Source organism: Polypterus senegalus, chromosome 8 (assembly GCF_016835505.1).
Source record: "Polypterus senegalus isolate Bchr_013 chromosome 8, ASM1683550v1, whole genome shotgun sequence".
NCBI classification, from domain to species: Eukaryota; Metazoa; Chordata; class Cladistia; order Polypteriformes; family Polypteridae; genus Polypterus; species Polypterus senegalus.
Window position 1 is genome coordinate 81,124,725 of NC_053161.1, and position 24,743 is coordinate 81,149,467.

The 24,743-nt window shown below is 38.7% G+C and overlaps 1 protein-coding gene across 3 annotated transcripts in view; it reads right to left on the minus strand.

Annotated features, from left to right (window-relative positions):
• Positions 1-24,620, minus strand: part of fbxo18 (F-box DNA helicase 1) — a 90,433-nt gene extending 65,813 nt beyond the window's left edge. Inside the window, exons 1-2 of one of the 3 annotated variants that reach the window (XM_039761340.1) lie at positions 24,533-24,620; positions 3,137-3,197 (exon numbers count right to left, since the gene is read on the minus strand). In XM_039761340.1, coding sequence (XP_039617274.1) covers positions 3,137-3,155 — 19 coding nt within the window. In that variant the 5' untranslated portion in view covers positions 3,156-3,197; positions 24,533-24,620. Of the gene's footprint in view, positions 1-3,136; positions 3,198-10,056; positions 10,080-10,294; positions 10,505-24,532 lie in introns of those variants that run through there. The other 2 variants (XM_039761339.1, XM_039761341.1) reach the window with 2 other exon arrangements.
• Between the last annotated feature and the right edge of the window lie 123 nt (positions 24,621-24,743).

The following is a 24,743-nucleotide window of genomic DNA, read 5'->3' on the forward strand; positions in this document are numbered from 1 at the left end:
TATCCCGATAATTCTCTTTCCAATCAGCTGCTGAGCTGTGATCCCCCACTCAGATACAGTGATATAAATATTTTGAGTGGTGCAGTGAGAGTAATATGGAAAAAGATGATCCGCTGTGGCAACCCCTAACAGGAGCAGCTGACAGAAGAAAAAGAAGGTGCAGTGAGAGTAGCAATGCTAAAGCAGCTATGGTATTTAAAATACTTTGGCTATTCCCTGGACCATTATATTGTTACAGGTTAATTACAATCAGATGCCTTAAACTAAAAAACAATATGCAGTTAGTTTTAGCGTATATGATAAACCCGCATCAGGGATGTGGATCTAAAAAAGAAAGGGTAACCAGACAGGAACAGTAGCACTGCTTTGGCGCTGGGTAGTTTGCAAAACTGACCAGAGAACTTGTGTATGCCAGGGTTGGAGCTACCGTGAAAATGTGCATGGCTTTACGCCAAGTTTAGGTTTTATACATTGCGATTTGATTGTGGAAACATTCGTACGCAACATTTTTGTGCGTATGCACCGTTTATATACTGCTCAAAAGAATTAAAGGAACACTTTTTAATCAGAGTATAGCATAAAGTCAATGAAACTTATGGGATATTAATCTGTTCAGTTAAGTAGCAGAGGGGGTTGTTAATCAGTTTCAGCTGCTGTGGTGTTAATGAAATTAACAACAGATGCACTAGAGGGGCAACAATGAGATGACCCCCAAAACAGGAATGGTTTAACAGGTGGAGGCCACTGACATTTTTCCCTCCTCATCTTTTCTGACTGTTTCTTCACTAGTTTTGCATTTGGCTACAGTCAGTGTCACTACTGGTAGCATGAGGCGATACCTGGACCCTACAGAGGTTGCACAGGTAGTCCAACTTCTCCAGGATGGCACATCAATACGTGTCATTGCCAGAAGGTTTGCTGTGTCTCCCTGCACAGTCTCAAGGGCAGGGAGGAGATTCTAGGAGACAAGCAGTTACTCTAGGAGAGCTGTAGAGGGCCATAGAAGGTCCATAACCCATCAGCAGAACCAGTATCTGCTCCTTGGGCAAGGAGTAACAGGATGAGCACTGCCAGAGCCCTACAAAATGACCTCCAGCAGGCCACTGGTGTGAATGTCTCTGACCAAACAACCAGAAAGACTTCATGAGGGTGACCCAAGGGCCCCATGTCCTCTAATGGGCCCTGAGCTCACTGCCCAGCAGCATGCAGCTCGATTGGCATTCGCCATAGAATACCAGAATTGGCAGATGCACCACTGGTGCCCTGTGCTTTTTACAGATGAGAGCAGGTTCACCCTGAGCACGTGACAGAAGTGAAAGGGTCTGGAGAAGCCATGGAGAACATTATGCTGCCTGTAACATCATTCAGCATGAGCAGTTTGGTGGTGGGTTAATGATTGTCTGGGGAGGCATATCCATGGAGGGTCACACAGACCGCTACAGGCTTGACAAAGGCACCTTGGCTGCCATTAGGTATCAGGATGAAATCCTTGGACCCATTGTCAGACCCTATGCTGGTACAGTGGCTCCTGGTGCACGACAATTCCTGGCCTCATGTGGTGAGAGTATGCAGGCAGTTCCTGGAAGATGAAGGAATTGATACCATTGACTGGCCACCACACTTTCCTGACCTAAATCCAATAGAACACCTCTGGGACATTATGTTTTGGTCCATCCAATGCCACCAGGTTGCACCTCAGACTGTCCAGGAGCTCAGTGATGCCCTGGTCCAGATCTGGGAGGAGATCCCCCACAACACCATCTGTCATCTCATTAGAAGCATGCACCGATGTTGTCAGGCATGTACACAAGAACACAGGGGCCATACAAAGTGCTGCGTACAATTTTGAGTTGCTGCAATTAAATTTTGGCAAAATGGACTAGCCTGCCACATAATTTTTTCACTCTGATTTTTGGGGCGTCTTTGAATTCAGGGCTCTGTAGGTTGATCGTTTTAGTTTCCATCAAACGATGTGGCATCCTTTCGTTCTTAACACATTACCCAGTCTATATCAGTATAGATATCCAGGAGGATTTCTTTTTCCCATTGAGATCTGATGTGTTTTCAAAGTGTTCCTTTAATTTTTTGAGCAGTTTACATGAGGCCCCTGGTGTTATGTTTATAGTTCGAGTTGTACAAAGTGAAAAGAAAAGGAGACAGGACTGTTGTGGTGCTCCAGTGTGGCTCACATCTATATCAGAAACACATTCCTTGAGTCTCAGAAACTGTGGTCTGCCTGACAGATTGTCCATTATTCAGGACACCTTAGGCCCATCCACCTACATATCTCAGAGTTTACCCCTTTACAGGAATTTCTACATGGTATTGAAGGCACTGGAGAAATCAAAAGACATAATCCTAAACAGTAATGCCAGCTATGTTTAGGAGAGAATATGCCTTCTGGACTGATAGTTTATTGCATCCTCCATTTCAATCTTTTAATAAAACAACAGGTTTATGTTTGGCTGATTACATATTAAAAGTTAGCTACTTGTACTGTATGTGCTATTTTGGAAAATCATCATTATACGAATGAAAAATAAATTATTGCATTGTTCTTTGTCTAGATGTATTGTGAACACAAGTGCAAACTTGAACAGAGTGGTTGTGTGGTCATAATTGATTTACTTCTAATTAAAGGTTCACTTCTTTCAAAAAAGCAAAATCCCTGGTATTCTTTGATTGAGTCTTACTTTTCATTCAGATGCACATTTTGTTATAGTGTCTTTCTCTCCAAACCCTATATGGCGAAGTTCAGGGTAGAAGAAATTTGATTGCAGTGGCAGGAATCAATATAAATGCTCATAGGAGCACAAGATATTTTGTGAATGACAATATGAACTGGAAGCACATCACATCTTCAACCTTATTTTCCTGTTGGGTGACCTCAATAACCAGGCAGGGATAAAAAAAGATGAATTAGTGAGGGTGTTAACAGAGATTAGGAAGCAATAGAAAGTTAAATAAGTGAGCTGACTATGCTCATATTAACTCTGTGAATTGAGAATGTCACCATACTTTGGCTAGACCCATATTCCCATAGTAAGTTAACCTGTCAGTTCAACCACCCACCATAGATAGACATATAATTTGTTACATATAACCAGTAGCAGCACGCAGGTTTATAAAAATGTACCTCTTACTGCTGTTTCCATGTAGGACTATGATGATCATATCATTTTCAATCCAGAAAAAAACTGTAAAAACAAAGAAGAAAAATAACTGCAATACTCCATTTTCCATAAAAATACCTGTAGCCAGGTAAGAACTTTATAAAATAATCTGAAACACCTTTTTTGTACAAAATTACTTTTCTCTATAAAACAAAGTATTTTAGTTGCAAAATTAACCTTACTATGCCAGCTAACTCACATAGAGGCCTATTTCTTACATTATTTCTTGGCATGACTAATAAGAGGTGGGATAAATATTGATACAGTAGTATACTTTTTCTGCAATACATATGATAACCTTAGAGAGAGCATTTAGTAGGAACTAGGCATTTTATTGTAATGTGTGCCTAAAACAGTTAATTTGAAATGAACCTAAACTTCAGTTTGAACAGTAAAAGACACACTAAGGCAGAATACCATTAATCAAGTTACACTGTTTATTCTAAATTGTAAGAGGAAATGTGTTTAAAGTGAAAAACTACAAAAATGAAAGAAAGATGGTAACTTTTCACAAAAAACAATACAACCCTAATCTGTACAAATACAGCCTTTCCTATTTTGAAACAGGTCACAATAGAAAAATAGTTTTTACATTTTGTTTAGGTGTTGAGCATTACAAAGCCACTGTAAAGTTATCTTAAATAATATTTTTAGGTCCTCGCTTTAAGCAAGATACAGCAAAAAGCAGGTTGATGTATGGTAGTGTTTAAGAGAACTGTACCTTCAAGACTTACTGTCTAGTCTATTTCAGTTTGCAAAGATAAGACATATATATATATATATATATATAATAACTGTAAACTAGACAAAGCTTTGAAACATGAACGTAAACTTTGAAACAAAAGACATAAACATTGTGTGGCGAATCTAGGGCAACATTTTGTTTTAAGTCATTACACAATAACACAGGGCTCAATCCCAGGGCTGTACTGGAAAAACTAGAACATTAGAGCAGAACCTCTTGTATTTACTCTTATGCGTATAATGTTGGAGTGCATGCTCTGATAAACTACTTTGCTGCACCCTCTACACAACAAAACAGCTCGGTATCCTGGTTGGTAACCCTCCCAGGCAGACATGCGGTCCAGCCCCATCCTCCGGAAATGGTAAGCTATTTGCCACAGCCAGGTATTGCGTGGGTGTGCCCTTGGCCTGGTCCAGCTGCTCGGGTCCTCAACAATGATGATCCTGCGAGTCGGATCAGCCACGGGAATTGCACTACATGCTGTTACTGACGCTCCATCACAATACAAGTAATGCACCTAATTTGGGACTCTGTGAGAAACCGCTCATTTAACACAAAGTCAAACCAGCGGTTTCCAAGGATTCTCTGAGGAGACACAGTGCCAAAGGAATCCAGTCTTCATCTCAGGTCACTTGATAGTGTCCATGTCTTGCAATCATATGATAAAACAGGAAGCACCAGGACTCAAAATTTAGATTTGGACCTTCATCTTTTAGCAAAGGTATCAGGAGTGCCACACACTCAGGCCAGCCATGAAATTCAGCAACTTGGGCAGCTTGATCAACTGAGTTGAACACTTTACAAAAATTGAAAAGGGCTGCAAAGAAAATCTGGTGATATTCACGTTTATGCTCAATGAGCACCCTTAGTACCAGGATGTGGTTAATGGCAGACTTCTTAGGCGTAAAACCTGACTGCTCCAATGACTAGTAGGTGAGCAAGTGATTACGGATCCTATCAAAAATGACCCTAGCAAAGATCTTACCTGGCACCAAGAGCAGTGTTATCCCCCTGTATTTGCTGTAACCCAGGCAATCACACTTCCCTTTCCAGATAGGGATGACAAGTCCCATTTTTCAGTCAGTTGGGATGATGCCTGTCTCCCAAATGGAAGCAAATAGGGGGGACAGTCTTACCACCAGCCAGGAGAAGTTCACCATGGATACCAAAGATTCCTGCAGATTTCCTGCCCTCAGAAAGTTCACCATGTTTGCAATCTCAGTGCGATTAGGTGGTTCACAGCTAATTGAAGGACCATCCTCAAGAAACGTGGACCCAGAGGTGTCCAGCTGCCTAGTCGGAGGAGCAGCTTTAAGCAGCTGCTAAAAGTAGCCAGCAGAAGGGGTCACAACTGCAGAATTATCCATAAGGAAAGCTCTGTAACCTGCCTGACTGCGATTAGACTACAGATCAGATTTCAGCATACACAGTAACATTTTGAAGCACTCTTTAAATTTTTCTAAACTGACAAGAAATTTAATTTCACTGACCCAAAAACTTAACTTTGCATTTAGATTGGGATCTCCTGATATTTAAAAAAAAACTAGATTTTAACAGGATAAGAGGCTAAATTGTTGGTTGACGTTTTTAACAGCAAGTTAACCCATCAAAACCCACAGTATTCAGACCTAAAAATGTACACAATGTCACAACACTGTAGGTTTTGGGCAACCAACCACATATGTGAAAGTAAGGTCTACTTGGCTGAGAATATTGTGCATATGTGTTTTTCATAGACCTGTTAATAACTGAAGGCTCATTTTGAAAGTTGACTGGTAAGAGTGTCGACTTGCTGTAAACTTAGAATCTAACAACAACAATAATAATAATAATCCTCAAAATGACACAGGGTAGGAAACAGACAGACAGGAAATTCTGCAAATGTTGTTTTCCGTTCTTCACCACCATCAATAACAAGTGCCCCATACATGGTCTCTAGCTGGTAAAACTCTCTAACATTGTGCATTAACTGGATGGTGATGTTGCATTCTTTGCTTATATTGACAAGGATAAAGCAAATATAAATCATTGGGAAATGTTTAAAGATAATCCTCATACTTCAATTTCATTCAATTTTGTGATTATATTAGGCAAGTAAGTTTATTTCAGGAATGCAAATTTAATTGGGGCAAACTGAGGATACGTGATAAACCTCAGATACTGAAGAACTGTGGGGTATTGCACAAAAGTAGAATTAAGAAAGCCAGGATAACAGAACAGTCGCGGCTTGACCTAGTTTAATCAGTGCATCCTGGCTTAATCCGTTGCACGTTTGCTGAGCCAGGATGAGAACGCGGATATGTTAAGCCAGGTGTATATAGTTTGGATAAATGCTGCGTTCATGGTATTCTTAAAAGATCACAAATCGATCACAGAATCACCGATGCAAAATGGACAAAACCGTGCGGCATACTTTTCGCCTAATGAGCAACAGCTTCTTATGGAAACGTATGAAGAAGTGAAACATATAATATGTAAAAAAGGCAATACAGCTGCTGTAATAAAGCAAAGAGAGAATGCCTGGCAAACAATAGCGGACCGATTGAATGCGTAAGTAGTCCAAATAACCAGTGCTTCACTGAAACCCTCATAATTACAATTCAAGGAGTTACTTGTCATTTTCAAAAATAATTGTATACTTTGCCTTAAATGTGTCCAGTGGACATGCATTTAACATGAAGAATAATTGCAAACACTTACCCACTATATGCATCTATTTGATATATTTAGTTTATTTTATGTCTCTAATGTGTTTAATCCTTTTACTCGTATCTATTTGTATGTAGGTTTTGTTTCTAATTAATTTGATGTAATCTATAATCAGATAATTTGCTCTATTTTTATCCATCTAATCTATTTTATCATTTGTATCTTTCTATTCCTCTTAAAGAACAAACATGTCTGGCCAAAAAAGGACTTGGCAGCAAGTCAAGATTAAATACAAGAATATTTTGCAGGCTGGTAAGTGACTTGTTTGCTGAGAACATAGGTGACATGTTTGCTGACATTTTATTATCTGTGCTGATTTTAGCCATAAAAAAGAAAAGTCATATTACTGGTACGGGGTGGCCCTCCAACCCAAGACTTCACCCCAGCAGAGGAGCTGGCCCTGGACTTAAATAAAGGGAAGCCAGTGATTGAAGGGATCCAGGGAGGGACAGCCACTGACTCTGGCCCAGCAAGGGATACTGGCCTCTTCATACAATGTACATTATTGCCATACTACTGCGCATGGAAAATATTAAAATCCATTTATATTTTGTTATGTGGACTGTGTGACTTTGCTTTACCTTGCAGTGGCTGGTAACACTCTTACACTTTTGGATCCCCCAGACTATGATTTGCCGGTGAGTATTCTTTATTAAATCATTGGCTTTGCGTGTTCTGTCAAAAATATCAATACCAGTAATGAATATGGCAGAGGGAAGCCACATCTACAGCAGTGGAGTGCACTTCTGCCGATGATGAGACCGTGTCGTTGGACTCTAGAAGGCTCGAGGTATCATGTCAATTTTGTGGAAATGGACACATTTTTTAAGTTTATAATAGATAAGAAGTCAGGGAAGTGGTACTAATAGAAAATATCATTTGTTAAAGGATCCTGACATTGGGCAGTCTGATAAGCAGCCTGGTAACATAGTGAGTATTGCCTAAAGTAAATTTACATTATGCAAAAATTGTGCTATGCTAACAAAAAGGTGTTCACAGAATTCACAAACTGTCAGACATCTCTACACAACACATCTTAAGAGACAGATCGAGCTTTCAGAAGTCAAGATTGATGTGAAGAAAAGAAAGCTGCAGGACATGGACCTTGACATGCAAATTAAACGCAAGACACTGAGGAAACTAGAACTGGAAATCCAGAAACTACAAACAGAAGTAAGTGACTTCAGTTCATACTGTAACCATGACTGTAACCCAATGTATTAATCATCATAATTTGTTCTGTCCACAGCTCCAAGCTGACAAGTGATAACAGCAAAATAATAAAAGAAAAATATTCCAAAACCATTGTGGTCTTCTACACAAAACAATGACTGTCATACTGTGACTGTGCTAATGTAACATTTTGTAGTAATCTGTTATTATTCATGTTACCTGCAATCTTGTAGAACTCCTCCTTGATGTGGATGAATCTTCTGTGGCCAGGGAAGGTGATAAATATGTGCACAAGAGATTTCAATGCCAGACTTACTTTTCTTATTGTGCGGCAAATAGTGGCTTTATTGAGGTTTTCTGCATCACCGACAGAATACAGAAACATGCCACTTGCAAAGAATCGCAGTGCTATGCAGACCATCTGTGGGACAGTGAGAGCATGGCTCCGTGCGGTCCTGTGCTGTATGTTTGGACCCAGCAGCCTACACAAATATCTGATGCCATCACTTGAGAATCTGTACCTCTCAGTCAGATATTCGTCTGAAAAGGCCAATGGGTCTGCCCTATCTCGGAAGACTCTTTCATGCCTGAATGCTCGTCTGAGTATTAAAACTTCCTCATCAACTACATCATTCAACAAAGGGCAAGCCATTGTGGATAGGAAACACAGAAATCTTTAGTCTATATATACTACGTATTGACCTCGTTACGGACTTAATTGAAACCAAATTTGCAAATTGAGGAGCCATTTCTTATTATCTCATCAACTGCAATAAAATATAATATATTGATATTTTTTATCATTCAACAATACATTTCTACTGTATACTTGCATATATAGATATATATAGTCTATATTCTATTTCTCATATTGTATAGTATAGTTCTTTTGCATTGTGTTGGCATTCATTGTGGACAGCAAAGTAATAATTGCTAAGGAAAATGTGCTTTCCTCACTGGGTGTTTTAAATCTCTTTAAATCTCGAATAATATATATATTCATCAAACCTCTGACAGTGAAATGAACAGCAGTTTTCAATAATAACTAAAATAACAGTACGCATAAATAGATGAATGACAGTATATCTAGTTTTTTAATGCAGGACCATGAAATGACTAAAACACATTAATATCTAGTAGGATTTAGGGAGGAACTAGCCGATAAATCACTAAGATTAATCTTAGCCTGGTTGTTAGCCTGCTCTGGAGCAGGCTAGCTGCAAAGTGTAAATCTCCATAGTAACTTAATGTAGATTAATTTAGCCTCCCTTCATGCAACCGAGTCAGGGCTAAATTCAGCCAGGATAACCAGAAAATCCCAGCTTAATTCCTTATCTTGGTTTTGTGCAATACCCCGCTGGTCGTTTAAATGTTTTGATTATTGCAGAGGTCATTGCCGCTGGTTTGTAATCATTAAGACCAACAATTACTTGCTTTTGGACTGTGAATTATTTGTGGAAGCATCCTAACATTCAGGAACACTTCATTCAGTCAAAGACTGGTTTAAAATGTACAATGTGCTAGTGTGAAGGAAGATATGTTGCATGAGTCATGATAGATTCTAAGTGTCCTTCAATATATTATGACAGCCATAACAGTATTGACTGAAGGTCTCATTTGACTGGGACACAGCACTGTGTAAACTCCGCAACTGACAGTAAGTACACACTATACATTTTTCCTGCACACATGGATAGCTAAGCACTGGACATGTGTTCTTTAAACTGCACCATTTCATTGCGTACCCTGTTCACGTTTTCGTTTTTTTAATTACAATGTTAAAATTTAGTAGCATCATAATAAACTAAACAGAAAAATATTTTGAGTGAAAACTTTTGCATTCTTAAAATACAAACTGATAACGAGTAAAAGAACATATTGCACACAAGTATGTATGAAAAATGGAAAATTGACCCCATTCAGGTTTTCTCCATGTTCAAAAATTACACGGGAACTAGTAATCCCTTTACTTTCTTAACTCATATTTTTTTTTATTGTACGGTCACATCACTCTTAGCACTGCTTTTAAAAAGAGGAAACTCTGGCCAGGTCGCAAGAAACGCAACGTTCAAATCGATCCTCAAGTATGCAGAGTACATCAATACGTCTAACCAACGTGTCTATGATGTCGCACATCGCTACCCTTTCGAGCTCATTAGATCACAATGGGGAAATCTTCAGCAGAATCGCCAATTAACCGAAAACCATGGAAGCCAAAGCACCACTCAGATCCGAGCTTCGTTCCTGGTGTCAAACCTGTTAACATCTGCCGCGCCATGTCATCCTGGCAAATCACCACCACCTACGAATTGTTTCGAACGGCGTCTATCCTTTCATTTCATTGTGCGCCTGGGTAAAGCACATGTGAGAATGACACAGAAAAATCTCTTAAAACAAATCCTTGGAGTGACTAATATTCGCAAACAAAGCCAGTGAGTGAAGGTAATCTGGGAGACAGCTAACTTAATTAAACGAAAACATACGGCAGCCTTACCTTTATTTAGTCCAATCTGAAAAAAAAATTAATCTCCCAAAAAAAGATGCTCTCGAAATCAGAAACTGATAGACATGCTCCGTGTAGCCAAGGGCGTAACCGTCCCCAAAACCTCCTCGCAGCAGGTAAAGGTGTTAGCAAATAAAACTGAAACTAACAAAACAAAACAAAAAGTTACAGCAAAACGTTGTGTCATATGACTGCCTCTTCCGTCGCGTCGCAGTGACGTTGCCGTAATGTCAACGCGGTCATTTTAAAATGCATTGTTTTTATCCCGAGTTCTTTCACTGATTAGTTCCGAAATTGTCTTTCGACTCATTCGCACAGAATGGTCATTGTTAAGATCAGCATTTTCCATATTTTGCAATATAGAAATCGAAAATTGAGCTGATGATTTTCACAGTTATTGCCTAAATGCTACCGCAATGCACCCAAGAGCTCTGGGTTCAAATACTGGCTAATAGCCCAGGATTCAGAAGTAACACTTCTTCCTCGTGTGCGAATGTTTTCTTTATTTCATTCTACACTGTAAAAACTAATATGCACCGCAATGGACTGAAATCCCTTTCAGGTATAATTCTTGTCTTGCGCCCATAGGTCCAGAAGTAGGTTAAGCGATAATGGATAGATGGATTCACGAATACCGGCGAGTGAATTTGGGTCTGTTCGTAAAAAAACACCACCCTGGTTAAATGCTTTCTGCGTCCGAAAATAAATAACTAAATGATTTTCAATCAAAAAAAAAGCACATGTATAATCTGTGGCAGTGCGATTCAGTTGGTGTGCTGAAAATGACATATGTTCAGGGAATTGAATTTACACTAATGTAACAAAACATAACGGAACATTTGATTGTCAAACCCGCTTAATCCAATTCGAGATGACGGTTGTGGGGGCAAATAATCGGAGTCAATCCCGTCCCGATTGCAGTGGGCGAAAGGCAGCATGTATACTGCAGTCCAAAATTAGTGTAGTACACACATATCCTGAACATAGCTAAAAGTAAATCATTATATGGACTACACGGCGAGGTCAGGTTGGCAACGGCATACATTCAGATGATTATGCAAATAATTAACAAAAATAAAACTTTTTTGTATGTACTGTTTCGAGGCATTTCTGATGTAATTAATAAACTGACACTGAAATGGATTATTGATATATTGTTTTATCAGGATGTTGTTTTATACATTTTGTTATATTTAGCTAATATCAATAAATTCTTTATATGAAAATATTTCCTAATGTAAATTAAACGACCTCATACAATAAAATATAATATTCTAAAACCCCCTTGATCCTGTATCAATCAAGTACAGTGCAGGGTCCACTTGTGCAAAGACCCACACTGAAAAATCATATTGGGATTGTACAATGAGGCAAACCAGACGCAATATACTACATACCAAAAATAATTTAACAAGCCAGTATTAAAGGCAAACAAATACCTAAAAGATAGACACCTTTGTCCCCAGCTCCAGTCAAAAAATAATGAGAGAATGGTGTGATAAGTCCCCAAAATCCTACAATCCTTTACCTGACATTGGGGGGTGAGGAATGGGTTTCTTGACATGATATTGGGTGGGCTTAGCTCTGCTGAATGACCCCCTGAAGCTGGCCATGCTGCAGTATATATACATTCTTAAATTCCTAATGAAAGCCCATATGAGTAAGATGCTATTAGAAAGTGTGCAATCAATCATAATTATTAAGATTTGTCAATCACAATTTTGCTGTTCCTTCCAACATACAAAAGATTTAGTAAATGGGAAAACCACATCACAAGTTTGCTTCCTTTAAATTTACTGTGTTCAGCTTTATGAACTTTTTTGAAGTAGCTTTATCCTGTTTTTTTTTTTTTTGCCCCAAAATAGAAACAAACAAAATAAGGCCTAGGTACAGCCCTTGTAATTATAGGGTTCATAGGTTCAATATTGTCACATGTACATGCACTACAGGAGGATATAATATGCAAACAACATATAATCCTATAAAGGGAGCTTTAAATACAAAAAGAATAATTAATACAGTGTAGCGTTGGCACCAAGGGCTAAAATGGATGGATTTAAAAGGACTGCTTAACTTTTGTCTCACTAGTTGGGAAAAACACCCGCAACTGTGTGGATTTGCCATTTTCACTAGCCCTCCTGCTGTAGACGATGTAATGGCAGCGAATTCTTTTGGTGATTCATTCCTGGTTGAGGGCAAATCAGAAGGGATCGCTTTACTGGCAGGTGGCGCAACCAAGACGTTAAGTGCAGTTTTGTCATGTGATGCAACAGAGGTGTTAAACACTGGTCAGCTGTAGGCAAGCAGATGAACATCCTTTTGTGGAGATACAGATGTTCCAGTCTCTGATGTTTTCCTTTACTGAATTGGTGCTGCAAACCTCGTTCCAGGTCTGGATGCCAGCTTTGAGACTCTCTTCCTCCAATGCTCTACACAATGCCTCTATGATCTGCCTAGTCCTTTGTCTGCAGATTTTTACCACTGGCCTTGCTTGTCACGGCTCACTTGGGATCAGTGGCAACTCGATCTGCCACACCTTCCACCACTCTATAAGCCTGAAACTCCACCAATTTCCACATTATTGGCCCTTAGTAGATTGAGAAGCAGTGGTAGAGCTGCAGAGGTGTCAGTCTCTAACTGTCTTCGTCCCTGTACTGCTACAGCAAAACAACACTACAGATTACGGATCTGAGCCTCAAGACTCTCCAGCACCTCCTCCAAAGAACCAAGCAGGTTTGTTTTGGGTCTCCAAAGCACTTGGCATTTCTCCGAGTCGGAATGTAGGTCCTCTCCATGTCCCATTTCTGATGGATTCACTGCTCTGTACATAGTTTTTTGAGGTGGCTCACTACCCTTAAAAGGACTACTTGCCTTTTGTCTAACTAGTTGGAAAATGCACATGCAACTGTGCAAAGTTGCCATTTTTATAGGTGCTCCTGCTATAGATGATCCCTGGTCAATTGCAACAATATTCAGGTCTTACAGTACAAAATGCACAAAATCAACAGAATAAGGTAAAGCATGATACATTTTAGCTATCTGTACAAAAGCAAGAAAATCTGTAAATCTAAACAGAATGCAGAATGAGAAACAGAAAAATAGACAAATATCAAAAATGGCTTCTTGATAAAATTAAAAACCATGCATTATCACCACTACTTGCTCTGTACCTGCTCCCCATACAGTCTACAGAAATGCTGCAAGGTTTTGTCACTGACATAGACAGGGCCTAGCGTTCATTGACATTATTATCATGAGAGCCTTTTGCTTTTGGGTAGTTGTGTTGCTTCCACTTGAGACTTCCATTAGGGTAGCCTATGAAACTGTGATATCTGACACATTTTGTAATGTGGCTGTGTTTCTACACCTTTTTCTGCAAAGGTGGCAGGTGTCGGTCCTGGAGGGCAACAGTGGCTGCAGGTTTTTGTTCCAACCCATTTTCTTAATGAGAAGTCAATTCTTGCTGATGAAGCACTTATTGCTCAAGAGACATTTTAGTGGTATTGCTTGTTAAGGTTTCCCATCCTTAATTGCTTATTTCAGTCCTAAACAGCTGTACTCACTGTTTTTAATGGCTCCTTATTAGCAATAAGATGCAAATGACAAAGGAGCCAGCAGTTCTCCGTCTAACGTGTTTCAATTCACACTTGTGTTGATTCATCATACATGATTTGGTTTAATAAAACACTTAAGAGAAAAATGTGACAGACTGAAAATTATCCATTTTAGGCTTCAAATCATTTTGAATAATATCCTTGGAAAGGAAAACAAAATACGATATAAGAACCTAGCATTGCAGACTAACAAGCGCCATAAAATTAAATGAAGTCAGAGACTGGCAAGGATTGGTTTCTAATTAAGCAATTTGATTGGAACATAACTTGCAGCCACTGTGGCCCTCTAGGGTCGACATTGCCCACCCGTTAGCACATTCTGTAAACCAAGAGTTCTCAACTTTTTTTTTTTTTTGTCAGCAACCTAAGTGAGCAGAATAATAAAAAAAAATGTATATGTTTCATTGAAAAGGACACTAAATGTTAGTCTTACACACTGACATCAGTTTATTTAATACTTTTATAAAATCGAATCTTCATTAAAAACACTTAAACAAAAACTAGAACACCTTTTGTGCAATTAGTAAGAACAAACACAGGTAGTCATTCATGCTTGTTTAGTTAATAAAAATATCCTCTACAATTGAACATCTTTCTAAATAATATTGTTAACTTTTAATAAACAACAAATGCTGTCTAGAGGAGATTGATTCTTATAGTAGGGAGGCAGGTGAGTAACGGAATGTCTAACTGCACATTACCAACTGTAAGACGTGCCCCACGACATCACTTCATATGCCACTTACCAGTTTCCTAATTAATAAACACTAAATGAGTAAAAAAAATGGTTACTCAGTTTAACAAGTGGACTGATGATGGATGATTTGCATTCGGCACTCCAAACCGGGGACGTGCAGTCAGGGGAGGCACCTCACCTGTCATCATGAAAAGTAAAAACAATGATAACATAACTTAAATGGTCTGTGCTATAAATTTGTTTTCTGTATGATTCCAATAATTTTGATCATTTTTATAGTCAAAATCGCTGAATTGGCGCATTTCCTTACAGGAGAGAAATGCGAGGTGCGGCAGCAACGAGCGGAGCCTCATCTCAGATTGCTCCGTCCCTCACACACTGGTTTGATGCATGCAATTGGCGAGTGCCTGTTGCGGTCTCTCTGTATGTCGCCAATATAATGTTTGCAGACACGTTTATTATAAACCCTGACTTTCCACAGTATGGCTATTATCTTTAATGAATGTGTGTGACATATTTAGTCTTGCTGATTGGAGATAAAACCGCAAAGAAAAGGCACAAGGTGAGGCAGATAGTACCGTGCCGCATCGAAGGAAGCAGATGTGAGCCCAACAAGGGCTTGTTGTTGCTGCTGTTCTTTTTACTCAGAGACTCTAGACGCCAATGAGTAAGTGATATGATTGACAGAAAGTCAAGTGCACTGCAGCGAGTAGGTTAGATGAGGATTGTTTAAGCTAGAAAAATGGTGGCGCAGTGAGTTTAGGACTGACCAGGTTTAGAACTGCATTTGAAGGGACAAAGAGTAGTGTAAAAACAAATATGCATAATAAATTAATTTCTAACCCTAAGTTAAAGTGCCAAAGTAAAATAAGTAAAACATTGTAAATAGTTAGCTTGAATCCTATAAGTATCAAAAACAAAACATGTACTGTAAATTAGTTATAGTTAGCTATTATTATGATGTAACAGCAATAACAGAAACCTAGTAACAAACAAAGATGGGGATAACCTAGATGGTCACAGTTTTTAGGAATGATAGGAAATAAAAGGAGAGGATGTTGCCATTTATGTCTTCTTCAGTTGTACATTGAGCAATATCTTAGTGAAGACGTCTGGATTAGACTAGAAAGTACTAGGGACAGAGGTCTTACTTTAGGAGTGTGTAATAGGCACCCTTTCAGACTGCAAATTCAATGCACATCCTTTTAATAATATTAAAAGAAAGTTTAGAGGGGGATATTATAGCCTTGGGGGACTTTAATTACCCAAATATTAAACAAGCCATCCTTACAAATAGCAGAGCACAAGAGAAATAGTTTTTAGTTTTCAGTGAGTGTTTTGTAACACAGTATGTTAAAGCTCCAAACCAGGGGAAGTCTGCCTAGATTTAGTATTTTGTAATAACAATGATAAACTTGACTACAGGTATAATATAATACAATTCTCAGTGTTTACAGAGAGCATGGATGTAAATACTACCATTGTTATGCGTTGGTAGGGTAAATTTTGAACAGATACAGCAAAGTTTAAAAAAGAGGAACTGGGATAAGATTTTATGCATATAAACGGTTGAGGAGCAGTAGAATAGGTTCAAAAACATATTTTGAATATAAAGCAGATCAGGCTAATACCAAAATTTAAAATTAGTTCAAACTTTTAAAAAACTCTAGTGTAGATAAAGAAGCAGCAAAAGAAAAAAAACAGCTGTATAAGGTGTATAAAAGTAATAACTCCAATGTGAATTGTAGATAGATAGATACTTTATTAATCCCAAGGGGAGATTCACTTACTCCAGCAGCAGCATACTGATAAAGAACAAAATTAAATTAGAGAGTGATAACAATGAAGGTATAACAGACAGAGAATAATTTTGTATAATATTAACATTTACCCCCCTCCCGGGGTGGAATTTAAGAGTCGCATAGTGTGGGGGAGGTCTGATCTCCTCAGTCTGTCAGTGGAGCAGGACAGTGACAGCCAGTCACTGAAGCTGCTCCTCTGTCTGGAGATGACACTGTTTAGTGGATGCAATGGATTCTCCATGACTGACAGGAGCCTGCTCAGCGCCTGTCGCTCTGCCGCAGATGTCAAACTGTCCAGCTCTGTGCCTACAATAGAGCCTGCCTTCCTCACCAGTTTGTCCAGGCGTGAGGCATCCTTCTTCTTTATGCTGCCTCCCCAGCACACCACCGCGTAGAAGAGTGCGCTCGCCACAACTGTCTGGTAGAACATCTGCAGCATCTTATTGCAAATGTTGAAGGACGCCAACCTTCTAAGGAAATATAGTTGACTCTGTCCTTTCTTACACAGAGCATCAGTACTGGCAGTCCAGTCCAATTCATCATCCAGCCGCACTTCAAGGTATTTATAGGTCTGCACCCTCTGCACACAGTCACCTCTGATGATCACGGGGTCCATGAGGGGCCTGGGCCTCCTAAAATCCACCACCAGCTCCTTGGTTTTGAGTCGCATCATTTAACAAAGTCCTTGATTAGGTTCCTATTCTCCTCCTGCCCACTCCTGATGCAGCCCACGATAGGAGTGTCGTCTGCAAACTTTTGCACATGGCAGGACTCCAAGTTGTATTGGAAGTCCGATGTATATAGGCTGAACAGCACCAGAGAAAGTACAGTCCCCTGCGGCACTCCTGTGTTGCTGACCACAATGTCAGACCTGCAGTTCTCAAAACCCACATACTGAGGTGTGTCTGTAAGTTAGTCCACGATCCATGCCACCAGGTATGAATCTACTCCCATCTCTGTCAGCTTGTCCCTAAGGAGCTGAGGTTGGATGGTGTTGAAGACGCTAGAGAAGTCCAGAAACATAATTCTTACAGCACCACTGCCTCTGTCCAAGTGGGAGAGGGATCGGTGTAGCATATAGATGATGGCATCCTCCGCTCCCACCTTCTCCTGGTATGCAAACTGCAGAGGGTTGAGGACGTGGCGGACCTGTGGCCTCAGGTGGTGAAGCAGCAGACTCTCCATGGTCTTCATCACATGTGACGTCAATGCTGTAACCCTACTCTGTTTTTCTTTGATTGTTTTGTGTTTGATGGTTTAATTGCAAACATTATGTATTGTGTTGCAATGGTCTTTGAATATGAGGAGAAAAAAAGTTGTGTTATAATGGCATCTGTTATTGGAACTGTCTAGTGTACTAATGGCTGCTGGCTATTAAAGGGCCCATACTGCGCCTTAACCTGGCGTCCTGTGTACTGTGCAAAGGCATGTTATGTAGCCTATAATGCAAGGAAGGCCACTGACCTGTGGAAAAAGGCCACTATTCTTTGCCACTGTTCCATGAGTATGTTACAATGTTCCTGTGCCACAACCTGTAAAACGTAACTGGATCCAGAACATCGGATTTTAATCAATTCATGCAGTTCTGGGTAGGTTTATCCTGATTAACTTGCGTTCATGGCAAAATTTATAAGATTTTGTTAGTTGAGCACTGAATAGCCTAGATTATTAGCATATCCTCTGAAAGAAGAATAACAGGAAGAAAATGAAAGGTAGATGGAGTAAATAAATAACACTGAAAGAATGAATGCATAAAACAGTCAATTAGTGAAATCCATGTAAACTTTTTGCAGAAAATTGTGCATTGTACCAAAATGTACCCTGGCGATATTTACTTTAAATATTATATACCGTAGAGTAAACGTTATATTCCATTTTTTCAACGTTAATGATATCAAACAGTCCAAGATCCATGAAATTAAATGTTCAGCATACAAAGTTGTTCTGGACATTACTGTGAGGAATGTCAGATATTATTTACAATAAACCCTTTATTGAAATGTAATTACATGACAAAAAAGCAAAGATTAATTACTTTCATATATATATATATATATATATATATATCTATACTAATAAAAGGCAAAGCCCTCACTCACTCACTCACTCACTCACTCACTCACTGACTCATCACTAATTCTCCAACTTCCCGTGTGGGTGGAAGGCTGAAATTTGGCAGGTTCATTCCTTACAGCTTCCTTACAAAAGTTGGGCAGGTTTTATATCGAAATTCTACGCGTAATGGTCATAACTGGAAGCAGTTTTTCCCATTTACTGTAATGGAGATGAGCTTCAACGCCGTGGGGCGGAGTTTCGTGTGACATCATCACGCCTCCCACGTAATCACGCAGTACATAGAAAACCAGGAAGACCTCAAAAGCGCTGAAGAAAACATGCATTATATAATTGAGAAGGCAGCGAAACAATAAGAAGCGAAGCGAGTGACATATACAACCATATTCATGAGTTCTGCTACTTGGAAACAAAGCACGATGTAAACCTACACTTTAAATTAAGTTCATAGACAGGCTGGCGTTTGTAATTTAGTGCCTGCCCATATAAGGCCGTCCGTCAGCGGCAATCCAATAGCAAACTGCCACTAAATATTCACGGGTGAAGGACTGTGCTTATGGAGAGGAAGATGAGATGGTCAGGGTGGTGTTTGACACAAACTCAGCGAAACTGCGAGAGAAAGTTTTAAGTGCCAGGACTAAGGTAACATTAAATACAGCCATGGACATAGCACGAGATGGCACCAGCACAGCTGGGAACCTTCGATGCATGTACACCGAGCGGCTCACGTGAACTGACGCAGTGCACAGATAAAAACAACAGTTCCAAAGAGCTGAACAAAACCGAATTACACAATTGAAAAGGCAGCAAAAATATGAAGCGTCTCATACATACAAGCATATTCATAAATCCAACTACTGCGGAAACAAAGCACACGTTGGAAAAAGTCAATGTCCCGCTAAAGGAAGACAGTGTAAAAAAAACCCGTGCATGCAGTGTGTCAGGTCTCAGATAAAGAAGAAGACGAGCTGTTTATTGATGCAGTAAGAAACGAATCGATGAATGAAACCTGTCATCTTTACAACGATTGACAAACACGGAATGTAACTTGAACACAACACATCCTACAAATACGAACCTGATTGAAAGAAATAATGATAATCAAATCCTTGATGACAGCAACACTCAGTAACACTCACAAAACAAATACTGTATATTGACAGTCATGTTACGTTATTTTTAAAATGTTCCCTTTTCTTTTTCTAGCTTTTTTAACACACTACTTCTCCGCTGCGATACGCGGGTATATATATATATATGTATATATATATAACCCGATCTACATACTCGAATAATGGATACTTTATTCGCCATCAGTGATTGTTTTGGTAAAGCCATACTCAGTGTATTCATTAGATGAACGGTAAAAAAGTAAGGGCAAGGGGAGGATGACTTATTGAGGCATGCAGGCTGTAGTGCGCGTCAACTCTATCTGAATTGCGCGATCACATTTGAAAAATATATCTTTTCAAGTTCTATTTAGTCCATATGTGTCAAACTCAAGGGCCGGGCCACATCCGGCCCGGCGTGTAATTATATCCGCCCGCGAGATCATTTTATATACTGTATTATTGTTATTAAAGCCCGGGTATATGAAGCGCTGGTAACACAATAAACTACAGATCCCATAATGCAGCGCTTCAGCTGCCTTGCCGAACAGTTACCGCGTTAATCAAGTCTACCTTAAGATGCTGCAAGTTATTGCGAAGCTAGCTCACACGATGCTGAAGAGAAAAGTTGATTCTGAAAATAGAGCCTTTAAAAACCGATGGGAGGCTGAGTATATGTTTACTGAACCCGTGTGTCTCATTTGTGGAGCTAATGTGGCTGTAATTACAGAATTTAATCTAAGACGGCACTATAAAACAAAACATCAGGGTAACCTGAAAGACCTGAATGCAATGCAGAAGATACAGAAAGCAGAAGAATTAAATAAGAATCTGACACTTCAGCGGACGTTTTACCGTGCACAATCACAAAGTGATTTCAATTGAGCTGCTTTTATGGGAGACACAACCACTTGCCCCACTTTCCCTGTTGCCAAGTAATGTTAAACCAAGTCGTCACTACGGTGTTCCCAAATACGCACTTTGCTGATAAACTGAGCGCACTGAGTTTGCACGGCGCTTTGGTGACTTTGAAGAACAAAAAGTCCGTCTACATGCGGCTCGAACCTTGTGCATGTTTGGTAGCACATATCTGTGTGAGAAGCTCTTCTCAGTGATAAAGACTAACAAAACAGCACACAGGAGTCGCCTCACTGATGAGCACCTGCAATCCATCCTGAGAATCTCCACAACACAGAACCTCACACCAAACAGAAACGAACCTGTTGCCAAAAAGATGCCAGGCGTCCAGCTCTAAAATGACATATGAGCAAAGACAACTGAATGATTTGATTTGTTATTGCTGAAAGGAACACATTTTATTTATATTTCCAGGTTTTGTTATGCAGCATGTTCATATTTGAATTTGTATAATTTTGACAGGATATATTTTTATGGAGAGCAAAATCTTTTGGGATATTTAAAATCTAAGTTTATTTTTATAAAATATAAAATTACATAAGAGTAAAGAAATTTGAATGTTTGTTCTTTTAATGTTTACTTTATTTCTAACTTGTATAATTTAGACAGGATATATTTTTATGGAGAGCAAAATATTATAAGTTGTTTAAGGTTTGAGTTGATTTATTCAGGAATAATATTCCTGTCTGTTTTACCATTCCTACCAAAGATATTTCTGTCGACTAAATAAAAATTCCTTCTATTTAAAATTTAAATAGAACTTGAACAAATACGATAGTTCATAATATCCACGCAGACTTGCACGTAAGAGCGGGTGTCATCCGTTTTAACAAACAGCGTATTGCACTGATATGAAATAGCTGTGTGTGTATATATGTAGATATGTATGTATATGTATATATATGTTTATATATGTGTGTGTGTATGTATATATATATATATATGTATTTGTGTGTATATATGTGTGTGTATGTATGTATGTATGTGTGTATGTTTGTGTGTGTGTGTAAATATATATATATATATATGACAACAACACTCATCACTCACAACAGTGACAAAACAATAACATTGACAATCATGTTATGTTATTTTCAAAATGTTTCCTTTTCTTTTTCATTGCTTCTTTAACACACTACTTCTCCGCTGCGAAGCACAGGTATTTTGCTAGTATATATATATATACACATACATACATATGAGAAGACTTACAGTACACACTCTTTGTATGTATGGTTACCCTGTTCAAACATGAGACCCCAGATAATTTGCCTTAACATCTGTGCAATAATTATGTGTGTGGCATCTCATATTCTTTTAATGACAGATAAAAGGACACATTGATATACATATGATATACATTTGAAATACATACTTGCGCTTCATTAGTAAAAGCCATCAGGTACAGTAAATGAACTACAAAGCATTGTAGAAGTAATATTGTTGCTTTATTCCATTACAGAACTACAGTACTGCTGTAGGGGACAGTCTTCAGAGGCTTTTCTTTAAAAGGTGAGGGACTCCACACAGGGGCTGAAAATGGGTAGCTTCCATCAGTGAGTCTATTATCAGTTATTATTGATCAGAAATACCACAGTTTAAAATTAGTTGCCTTATCTGTGACTTAACATAATTAATCTTTCATGGTAGTTATTTATTTCTGATTTAGGAAGACAGCCAGGGTGAGAGTGTATGTGTGTAGACACTGCTTCATAGTTTGACACACTTATTAGCAATTGTGATTTTCCAGTATGCGTGGCATGATGGCATTCAATCATTATGAATCTTATTAAAATTGCTGCTGTTCGCAAACAAATGTGTATAATTTTCATCAATGTGTTACACTGAATGTTTCCTATTTTAAAACCTTGCATGTAAAATGGTAATGTTTATGCATGCAGGTGTAGTAGAACATTCAGAGCTCTGTTTAATAATCTGAGTTTCATGGGGAACTGAGTATTTCACCACTGAAGTTCTCAAAGCTGGCCACAGTGTCTGACCGAAGACTGACTATGTTTCGCTGGGTAGTATCTTCTGTGTTAATTCTGCTTTGGTGTCGATTGTTCAATCTAAAAAGGCCATGACGTTTTTAACATTTGGTTGGCTTTTTATGCCTGTTAAGTAGTGCAGCATTTCATGACAGGACATTAATGACCTCTGATCTTATGACTGAATGCTTTGCTCTTTAATTATTGTTGTCTCTAAACATTAATCCTTCACATTAAACTTGCTCTTTTGTAGGTTAGTTTCAGATCATTGGTTGCCCTAGTAACTAAGATGGATTTTGCAAAACCTTTCTTTCTGGAACAGCCAAAATCTGAATCGGTTTCAGAAAGCAGGATCAGTGAGTTATCTGCTTCTTTGGCCTTATGGATCTCGCAATTCTGACACAATCTATTCCAGAAACACAGGTTTGTCTAAATCCAGGTGTTCTGGAACAATTCAGCCCGATATTCGTTAATTCAACTTGCTTTAACTGGACTTCACACGGATCAGACCCCTTATGTAAGATTTGGGGAAGGCTTTAATGATATTTGCCTTCCAAGACCCAGCATTTAACGGCTACACTATGCTGTGTTCATGTGGTTGTTGGGTATAAAAAAGTAATATTCATAATATAGTGTACAGTACTTCAATACAAAATAATAGTTAAAATTAAAATTACAAGGTTATTAAAGTATCATTTAGGCTAGCCATAAATAGAAAAACATTCAAATTTAGGGTGTTTCTAATAATTGAATAATGTAAAACACTATTAACATTTATAACAGAAACTCTTATAAAAATCTTAAAATATATTAAAATTTATAATACTATTACAATAAGTTAATGTTACCTATGTATAATTAAAATACAGAAAAAAATAAAAGGTAATAAACATATCTTCTTTGGTACATATAAAGAGTAAAAGGGTAGCGCTGCTGCCTTGCAGTTAGGAGACCCGGGTTCGCTTCCCGGGTCCTCCCTGTGTGGAGTTTGCATGTTCTGCCCTTGTCTCCGTGTGTTTCCTCCCACAATCCAAAGACATGCAGGTTAGGTGAATTGGTGATTCTAAATTGTCCCTAGTATGTGCTTGGTGTGTGAGTGTGTGTGTGAGCCCTGCCCGGGGTTTGTTTCCTGCCTTGCGCGCTGGGATTGGCTCCAGCAGACCCCTGTGACCCTGCAGTTAGGATATAGTGGGTTGGATGATGGATGGATGTTGTAACCAAAAAGGGGAGCCAATGAAAAGGCAATTACAATGTTACCATTAATAGCCTTCATGACAGCGTCCTAGACAAGAATATACTGTATAAAGTATTCATACTCCTACTCAAAAATAAATGTTATATTTAGAAACGTAATGTAAGTAATAAAGGTCAAATAGTGTTACATTAGCTTAAGCCTATTACGTTTATGAACAATAGTTACCCAGACATCATTGCTGGATGTGAATGGTCCCCATTACAGTTCAAGCTTCAGGGCCCCAAATATTTAGGTCCGTCACTGCACAAGGTAATAAGATACAGTTAGGGTGACTTCAGAACCTGGTGAAATCCATCCATCCATCAATGCATTTTTTAACTTGCTTATTCAGAACAGGGTTGTGGGGAAGTTGAATCCTATCCAACAAGGCAGGATCAATCCCCAGACAGGGCAGGAAACCCAGGCGGATTTGGGGTGAACCTGTAATCTCATCACAGGGAGGACCTGGGATGTGAATCCTGGTCTTCTTATTGTGAGGTAGTGCAATAATGCAATAATTTTTAGAGATAGGGTCTTCATGAAGATAGTTATAAATCAACTTAAGATATCAGTACATCATTTGAAATCTGCTGAAAGGCATTACATATATCTTATATAGTGATGTGTTTGAAAGATGTATTTAAATCATTTAGATATATATTGAGATTTTCAAGTTATTTAGAGGTATTTCTACATATTTAAAGAGACTCTTAAATACTAAGTGTTTCTAATTTTTTATATTTAAATCATTTAGGAATATACAGTAGTACTGTATATCTATATGATAAACTCACCTGAGTTTCTAACAACGTTAGCCTTTTGAATATGCATATAGGAAAATCAGTCATCGCAGTCCTTGTGTGGATAAACAGGTTTTGAAGATGGATTAATGGATATTGACATATTTATTCTTTTAAGAAAAAAAAAGACTTCGTATTTAGATATGTAGTTGTGAATGGCGTCCAACAGCTGGCAGCAAAGGCCTCGGGTTGCCTCAGGTTGGTC